This window comes from Astyanax mexicanus, chromosome 22, assembly GCF_023375975.1.
Source record: "Astyanax mexicanus isolate ESR-SI-001 chromosome 22, AstMex3_surface, whole genome shotgun sequence".
Taxonomy (NCBI): Eukaryota; Metazoa; Chordata; class Actinopteri; order Characiformes; family Acestrorhamphidae; genus Astyanax; species Astyanax mexicanus.
Window position 1 is genome coordinate 23,744,737 of NC_064429.1, and position 9,996 is coordinate 23,754,732.

A 9,996-nucleotide genomic window follows, 5' to 3' on the forward strand; every position below is an offset into this window, starting at 1 on the left:
TACTACAGAGCACAAACTAGACATTTAAAATGAAGGAAAAAAAAACTATGGAATGAGACCTTTTAAGCAGCTGGCACACAAGCCGTCACATTTTACAGCAGCTGGGACACCAACTGGCACATCATCACAAAGCAACCAGGACACAACTTTGCTCATCATAAAGCAGGCTTCTTTAGAATGTACCAGTTTGTGTACCAGTTCACCCAAATAGTGCATTTAAATATGTCCTTTTACTAAATACTTACTGAAGACTTTTTATAAGACACATACAGCATTGTTTGATTGTAGAAACCTTCACTACAGGATCTTCACAGCTGGTGCACTACTTAGGAGCACTAGTTAGGAGCCATTTGAGACACAGAGTAGACTTTGTAGCTGTGTGCCGACGTGTAGCCTTAGCCTATACACATCTGAATTAAATAAGATTAAATAATTAAATAATTAAATGATTGCTGCATATATTTAATATATTCACTATAAAACAGTTATAGTGGCCCAATGTATGCATGTGGGTTTGTCTGTCTTATCGCTTTAAATATGAACACAATGTAAAATATTATAGTATTTAGTATTTTTAAATCAATGCTAAGGTGTAAATTAACCGCTGCCCCTAGTGGATGAAATGAAGCGACTACTGGCTGTGTTCCACCCTCCAACTCACCATGGAGCTGTGGACTGAAGGAGAACCTGCGATGCTGTGTTCTCTGTTTTTTATTTCTTTTATATCAACAGCTACTAGTTTTGAAATGAAAACGATATACTGCACGATATCTGATAGCTGTGACTGCGACTTCAACCCAAACATACAGGGTGAGCAATACACAGTACACTGTATTGTGTCTGACTGTTAGATAGCTAACTAGCTAAATAGCTAAATTGGCTAGGTAAGCTCACTGATGCTTATAATATAAGGTTAGCTATGTCAGTTAGCTTAGCTTGCTAATCTTAATGTCACTTTGCTAGTTAGCTAGCTAGACTGATTTACTAGTCTTGACCAGGGCCTGTAATATATGTCATCTATGAGCTTGTATTCTCCTTTTTCCTTTTGCCAGCTTGTTGTTACCAGTGTTCTGTCGAGTTATGCTAAGTTGTCAAACCGTGCTTCCCTAGTGTAACAGTTAACTTAGCTATATTTAAGCCAAAATACATAGAGCAAAAATACAACAGAAGCACCATATTGGAGCATGTTCCCAGTATGTGCCATGTGCTATTATTGGATAGTCTACAGTAGTCTAACTGTAGCAGGGTAAAATTAGCTAAGGTAACAAAAGTAAAAAAAAAAGCTTTTTTTTGTTATTGTTTTTTTTATTATGAATTGTCGTTTTCGCTTTTGTGTAATGACCATGAGTCCAGGTTGTATAATGGACAAAAAACAGAAAAGATAATAATAAACAGATTAATTATACAAAAAAAAACTGAGAAATAATTAAAAAGTGTAGGTCAGCGCATGCGCATTGCCTTTAGAAAGCACGTATGGATGGGTAGCATAACTCGACAGAACACCGGCTGGAACCCACCAGCTGGATTATTAGCCAGCTAACTAGCTAGCTTATCTAGCTAGCTAACAATGCTATCGGTTATTGACAGGTGACATCACGATGAGGGTCTATTTGTGTTTAGTGCAATGTTAAAGGTATTCTGCCATATTTCCGTTGCTTTCTCTTATAAAAGTGCGCGAATGTGGGCTGATTTTTCGTCTTCTAAAGTAGCTCATGCTAATGCTAAGATTACACTCATGCAATGTTTTGGATGAGCCAGGCTAGCACACAGACACCAGGGCAGGAGGCAGTATTACAGATACAGGTTAGGTTAATGTAGTCTAAATAAAACTGTACGCAGTTTATTTTGTAATGTACTTTAGGGCTATATCCGGCCTTTCATGATTTTCACACTGATTATTTAACTATGTTTAATTCTACGATTGCTCTGTATGGCTTTATTGTTTATTGTAATATTTAAGTACATTTTTGGTTAAATGGGAAGGCAATGTAATACAAGTAAAGCCTGCTGTACTTAGTAAAATATTCTACTTCATCATTACACCAATTGGTCATGAATGCTTACTTGATGCCATGGTAAAACTTTGGATATGAAAACATATTCTTAAAAAAATACACGCAGGGCTTTGTTCAAGTAATTATCCCCAAAGATAATGTATTTGTTCAGGTCTGTCCACACATAATAATAATAATAATAATAATAATAATAATAATAACAATAATAATAATAATAATAATAATAATAATAATAATAAACTTTATTTATGTAGAACCTTTCATACATAAAAATGCAGCTCAAAAAGGCTTCACAATGAAATTAAATAAAACAGAAAAATGTAAACTAATAAGTAAAATAAAACAAATAATTTAAAAAAATACAGGTTAATAAAATAAAGTACATAAAAGACATTAAATACTGAAATAAATTATAGAAAACAGTCAGTCAAATAAAAAAGATGTTGGATCTCTTCAGCTATAAATTGTGTAAACTGGATCAGAAAGCTTTATAACAATGACATTGAGGATCTAGCTAACTCAGGTTGGTTGAACTGATGTCATTTCTGTCTTCCTCTGCACAGGCTTGGAGTGGGACCTTTATAAAAATGTATACGGGCAGCATCTGGCACAGGAAATTGTGTCAGAGTCAGTGGCTAGTTTCCTAAAGAAGACAAATCCAGATAGACCACTGGTTCTGTCCTTCCACGGAGCATCAGGGACCGGTAAGAGTATGGTCAGCACAATGCTGGGACGCCACCTGTATGGAACAGCCATGGGAAGCCCTTACATCCATCAGTTTGTCCCCACACTGCACTTTCCCTTAGCTGACCGGGTGAAGCGATACAGGGTATTGTAGCTTTTTAATTTTTTGAATTGGATATTTTCTCCAATAATATAGCTTTCAATGTGTTTTGGAAAGTAGAACCATTTTTGTGCTCCTTCTCCTACTTCCTTACATCTCTATCTTTCCTTTTCCTTCGATCAAATTTTCCCATCCCTTTTCAACACCTTGTCTCTTCCCTATTCCTAAGTCCAGTCTCCTATTTGAGTCTTATCTCTATTTGTTTAGGGCGGTCCACCATTCTAGTTGAAGGCATAAGCTGCTCAGAAACGGCAACCCATTACTTTACATTGATATGCAAATAAAGTCACACTGATTGGTTTGATATAAAATTGTAAATTGCATACTTGTAGTAAAGTACATATAAACAGTTCTTACACTCTATGCTGTTTATATAATGTACAGCAGCAATGCTGTGTCTGATCCAGTTGTACCAGCACAACACAAACTAACACACAACCACCATGTCAGTGTCACTGCAGTGCCACCCGGTAATATGTTCTTTGTGGGGTCCTGACCATTGGAAAAACAGGGTAAAAGAAGGTTAACAAAGTATGCAGTCTGTAATTATAGAATAGAAACAATTAGATGGTTTTAATTGAGTAGCTGGTCAAAGTATATATATTACTAAAATCCATCTTTTAACTAAACATTTGCCTTGTTCATTGCTAGTGAAGCTTATATGATGTTTATATAACCGACAATATAATACAGTATTACTGTTTTTTTTTCTCTGTACCCACTCTGTGTTATTTATATTCTTCTCATTCTTGTCCACAGTCAGATTTGAAACGCTGGGTACAGGGCAACCTGACAGCTTGTGCTCGATCTATCTTTATCTTTGACGAGATGGAGAAGATGCCTACTGGACTGATCGATGTTTTAGAGCCGTTCCTTGGGCCTTCACATGTTGTTTTCCAAACCAATTATCGCAAGGCCATCTATATCTTTATCAGGTACTAACTGATATAAGCCTGCTATATGGACTTCAAAGACAGATGGTGATACATGTTTGTGTGTTCTGAGTTAAGATCTCTGTGTATACTGTTTTCCAATTTTTTGTTCTGATTTGATGTTTTTTTTGCTTTAGCACTGCAGGTCAAGAGGTCATTAGCAAAGTGGCTTTAGAGAACATACGGGCAGGACAAGACCGAGAAGAAATCCAGTTAAAAGAGCTGGAGGAACCCATTCTAGATTCTGTATACAACAATCAGAAGAGTGAGTGAGGTTTTCTCTTCTATGAGGTGCACTTAGTAAAAATACAGCTCTAGTTTTAAAAAAATAAAAAATTAAGAGACCACTTCAGTTTCTGAATCCGTTTCTCTGATTTTTCTATTTATAGGTATATGTTTGAGTAAAATGAACATTGTTGTTTTATTCTATAAACTACAGACAAAATTTCTCCCAAAATTACAAATAGAAATATTGTCATTTAAAGCATTTATTTGCAGAAAATGAGAAATGGCTAAATTAACAAAAAGATGCAGAGCTAAAAAACAACAAGTTAATAAAGTTGTTTTCATTTAAGAGTTCAGAAATCAATATTTGGTGGAATAACCCTGTTTTTTAATCACAGTTCTCATGCATCTTGGCATGTTCCTCTTCACCAGTCTTACACACTGCTTGTGGATAACATTATGCCACTCCTGGTGCAAAAATGTAAGCAGGTCAGCTTGGATTGATGGTAAAATCAAAGAAACTCATATTTTTTAAGTGGTCTCTCGTTTTTTTTCTTTTTTTCCAGAGCTGTATACTCCTAAATTTAACAGATTACTGTAACTTGATTTCTCAGCATTCTAATTATTCTAATTATTTTGCTATGCTTATAATTAATGTACTTTGTGATGAATTTACTGTAAATTATGTGCATGGTACAGACCAATTCTCCACAGCAAATACAAACATTTATGCAGCCACATGTTATCACCATAATGAACTATATTCTAATCTGTGTATTTCAGCAAACCAATTTCTTTCAATGGCTCATAGTGTGTATTAAAATAAAAAAATAGGAAGTCATTGAATAAAAGTGCAAGCATGGAATAAGTCTTGTATGAGTGTGCCGACTCTAACTGTACTTGCGTGACCTCTGTCCAAAAGCAGTGATGAATCTTTCATTATACTTATATCTGATTTGTCCAGACCGCCAATAACGTGTGACTAAACATGTTTATTTTTGCTTTCTAGGTGGATTCTACCATTCCAGAATAATCTTGGAAAAAAGAATAACTCATGTTGTGCCCTTCCTGCCTTTGCGTCAGCGTCATGTGGAGCGCTGCGCCCAACGGGAGATGTGCCAGCGTGGAGAGTGCCAACGCAAAGATGTGGCGAAGGCAGTAGGGGGTGTTGTCACATACACACCACAGGATGGACAGCATTTCTCCAGCACCGGGTGTAAACTAGTGCCTGCTAAAGTCAACCTTTTCCTTTGAGACCTGTCAGCAATGTCTGTGGGTGCACATAAACATCAAGCCAGGTTGATGCCGTCCATACCGGTCTGCAGGAGCAGTGAATAGGCTTCTGTAGAAGAGCTGGTGTGTTGTAAAGCAGCCTGCTGAACTAAATCAGAAGAACAGCTTTGGAAGCTGCCTGTTTTAAAAGCTGAGTTTACACTTTGGGATGAAGGTATCTTAATGTAGATCCTCGTAATTTCCTCGCAGGCGAGGTTTGCATCCAAGTGGCAGGCAGAATTCCAATGCAGCTGTATGTGCCAAATAACTGTTAAGGCTCTGAGCACGTGGACAGTTTCTGCTTCTGATCATTTAAGCAGGCAGATTCATAGAGCTGCCATCAGCTAACCTGGTACAGGCTTAAATCATAAGGGAACAGCTTTTATCTAGGTGTAGCAATTTTTAAAAGTTTCAACTGGTTTTAAAATCTGGAACTCTTTAGAGTTTATTAATTCTCTTTCATAAAGAATGACTGAAACAAGTACTGTATTGTCACCCCTTTGCCAGTAGGGGACACTGTTGGCACATTTGGTGTACCAAACTACAGCTCTGGAAAAAATTTAGACCACTTCAGTTTCTGAATCAGTTTCTCTAATTGTGCTATTTATAGGTATATGAGTTAAATGAACTTTGTTGTTTTATTCTATACTACTAAGGACAACATTTCTCCCAAATTCCAAATAAAAACATTTACTCAAATAATGACTTTAAATAATGTTTTGTATGCATCTTGGCATATTCTCCTCTACCAGTCTTACACGCTGCTTTTGGATAACTTTATGCCACTCCTGCTGCAAAAATTCAAGCAGTCCAGCTTGGTTTGATGGCTTGTGATCATGCATCTTATTCTTTATTATATTCCAAAGGTTTTCAATTTGGTAAAATCAAAGAAACTCATAATTTTTATGTGGTCTTTTATTTTTTCCAGTGCTGTATTTCTGTGTCCATTTTTATGTTGCACATGATTTGATCTGATTGTGAAGTGTTGGAATGCTAATTTATATTTCATATGGATTACTTAAAGTTTGATATGGTTTGATTCAGTTGTAGGATACAAATTTAATCCTAAAGTGTCTTGAAATTCAGCTTGCCTTTGCCAACTAAAACATATCCAGTTGTTTCAGGATTAAACTAAGAATCATTTGTAAGTACTTAAAGTTTTTTCTCCATCTTCATATTATTGCCGTTCTCTGTTTAAGGATTATTATGATGTGTACGTTATACATATCAGGTACATTTATTTGTCACATTATTTATTTGTTTAGATGTGCCACTCAGCTAACACCCCATTGGGACAGATTTCCTGGAGAGGAATTAGGGCTGTCCTTGGGTTAGTCAGCATTTTAAATGAAAATTCATTCATCCATTGTAAGGAAATTACAATTTAGGGTTAGATTTTTACCTATCTACCAGCCCTAAACTGTTCAAAATTGCCCAGACACCCCTTCTGCCTAACTTAAGGGAAATTACACTATTTTTTTATTACTTTACAATTAGATCAACATTGAAACAGGATCATTTGGAGTGGTTTTGATGGGAAATGTGCTGTTCTAGAGAAACTTTTTTATTTACTGTCCAAAACTGTCCAACATGTAAACCTACTTGTGTCTTCTGTCTTTTATATGTTTGTGATGGGGAAATCAGTTGTAATCTTTTTAGAACTCATTTCCTTCAGGTACAATTTTGCCTTACAGTGGCCATGTACTTAGATATAAATGCATCTTTGCATACATGGATTTAAAGCCAAAACCAGTGTAAAACTTTTGTGCACCAACATATAATTTTGACACTGTAAGTTGAATGAATGAATGAATGAATGAATGAATGAATGAATGAATGAATGAATGAATGAAGGAATGATAAATGCCTGCACAGCTTCAGAAATTGAATGTTCCCTGCATTTGATGCTAACTGTGAGGCCTTGCTCAATCTTTCGTCGCTTTGCCATGAGCATGTTGACCGATATTCTACCTCACTCAGTAGTTGATGGGCGTTCCGTAGAATTAATTTGACTTAACACCTCATGATCTTGTTTGAGATGTAGCTTATTGAGACATGATTCTAGTTTGTATCACCACTAGTGTGAACACTTTGGCTAGGTGCACATCTATAGAACAGATCAACACATTCTAAAAAATCTTCCACAACTGAGCCGTAGCCACACATATGGTATAAGGCCACATAGTATTGGGCTGTGGGGCAGAACATACATTCTTTAAAGTTAAACAGAGTGCGTTATTAATATAAACCATAGCACCATTATATAAATCATTAAGATGAGATGAAGTTTGTTTGTTTAATCCAGAACTAATCGTCTAACATCTCCTGAACTCACTACTGCTCTTTATATTGAATGCAATCAGATCCTCTCAGCAATATTTCCAGACTTGATGTAAAGATTTTTGCAGCCAACCAAGAAATCTTTATTAATAAATTTTAAGTAAAAACATTGTTGACCATTTGGTATGAATGTAGAATTAATGTTTTAAAAGCAGCTGTTCGAAAATAGGGTCTGACTTCGCATGTGTTGAAGGAAGCATGTGCTAGTCTTTACTCTCCTGGTGTTGGGGCATTACTAGTGATAGGGGGAGTCCTAATGAGTGGGTTGAGTAATTGGCCTTGTAAATTAGGGAGAAAAATGGGATAAAAATTAGAAATAAAATTTTATATATATACACATATATAGGTTTTCACAACCATTTAAGCATCCATATTGGAAAACATTGACAATCATGTTTTCTTCTATATATTGTGATAGTATAGAATACAGCAATTCTCACCAGATTCATAAATAATCCAACATGTCATGTTTTTAATAATGCACTCTGTGTATCTAATAATAAAAATAATTGTATTATAGATATATAATACATCTATTATATCATAGATTTATCATAGCAAATGAGGAATTGGTGAACTTTCTTTTTTGTATCAAGCAGCAAAAAAAGTGAATTAGACAATAAAAATGTGATTATTAACTTAATACAATGTAAAGACTGTTTTATACGTAATCATTGCTTTGACATTGTTAAGAACCCTTTATTTTAAAAGGAAATTTGGTTACAGAGCTGTATACAAACATTTTGACACACAGGGCAGGTTTACAGACAGGGATTAAACCTAGTCTTGGAGTACACCACATTTTAAAAGAAGTTTTTTTATTGAAAGGAAAAAAATAATCTAGGACAGGACTGAATCCTTGCCTGGGAAACTGACCATAGTGTGTAATAGGTCTTAACCATAAGATGAAAAAGGAAGTGCTGTACTTTATTGTGCCTTAAATGAAAATCAAATTAAACATCATCTATCATTTATTTTCCTCACATTGTATGTTTGCTTATTTTACATGTTTCCCATGTGATCATTTTGTGCCTCACTGTGAATGTTACTGTTTTGAGAGTAAGAACATACAAAGAGAGAGAAATCTTGACTGGAAACTAGAAACTAGTGTTTAATGTGCTCCACAGTCCTGTGTTCAAAACCTTCAAAACAAGTATTGTTTTATCATTTGTTTTGTTATGGATGAAGGATATGATGACTAATGTGGGTAGAGACGATGCCACAGACACTGGATCTAGACCCTTTTACCTTGACGTCTCTGTGAATAAGGAGCCAGCTTTCATCTCGTACTGATGAAAGATCTGTGCTAGATTTCCCCATCCACCTTCTGCCACAGGAAATTAGCCGTTTCTCAACAGGAAATGAAGAGGTGTCAGATGGTGTGTGGTGGTGGTCTTAGGAGAAGGCCGCTCAAGGCTCAGAGAGGCTGACTTAAAGCTTTTTTTTGTAGGAGAGCCTAAACAAAGGTTTTCAGTAGAGGATAAAGTTCTTACAAGTTAGCTTTTCTCTCTGTTACACCTGCATACAAAGCCTGGGCATAATACCCACTTTGACGACTTCATCAGTCCTCATCTTTATGTACGGAGAGGAAGACCACAGAGAGAAGCATCTCAGCCTAAGTGCCCTTTCACCTCTGGGTAGCGTTTAAGGAAGGATTTTCCACTGTTGCAATGCCCTTACAAAAAGCCGGCCAGGATAATACCGCAGTGACCCCCCTCTCCCTTTTCTCCACTCTCGGTTTGACCCCTGTGCCCTGGTTCACACGCTCTCCAGGATGGCTGTCCTCGCCTGGCCTCTGGCCCTTCCATTCGGACACCTCTCCCCTTCCATTCTAAATCAGGTTTAAAAAGGCACCTCGCCGCCTCCCCCCAGCAACAATGGCTCACGGCTCCCCCTCAACATCTGTGAGCTCCCCTCTGTCTCCTCATTTTCTCCCTAACCGCTCCATTATTGGCTCTCTTTCACTTGTAAATGTGGCTGGTCACAGCGCTGATGGGGCTTTCATGTGCGTGGCCAGGGTCAGGGGAGAGCCAGCGGCCGGCCGAGGGGCGGGATAGGGGCTGGAGGAGGCCATGTGTGGGCCAGGGACGAGGGACAATCGCCACAAAGAGGGAAATCCTTTTGGGGTGCAGTCATTCGGGACGATTGGCAAAGCCAACTTTTGCTTCCCTCTTGGTCAAAGCTCTGCCAACAGTAAAAAAAAAGAAAAGTGTGTGAAAATGATGGAAGACAACTATTGACATCCTTTCTTCACTTTATACTTTCTTTTTATAGGCCTCCTATAGTGTCCTCTAGAGGTAATAGAGATAATATAGGCCATAATAGGAACTACTACAACCTAAAGCCTTCCTTTCAGTTGGCACATAAT

At 37.0% G+C, this 9,996-nt stretch overlaps 1 protein-coding gene across 1 annotated transcript; it reads left to right on the forward strand.

Moving 5' to 3' along the window:
* Positions 1–617: 617 nt before the first annotated feature.
* On the forward strand, positions 618–8,602 carry tor2a (torsin family 2, member A). The gene is made up of 5 exons (XM_007230015.4): positions 618–810; positions 2,579–2,844; positions 3,619–3,794; positions 3,929–4,056; positions 5,026–8,602. The coding sequence occupies exons 1-5, from the start codon at positions 663–665 to the stop codon at positions 5,268–5,270; spliced, it is 963 nt and encodes a 320-aa protein (XP_007230077.3). The 5' UTR covers positions 618–662; the 3' UTR covers positions 5,271–8,602.
* The last annotated feature ends 1,394 nt before the right edge of the window (positions 8,603–9,996 follow it).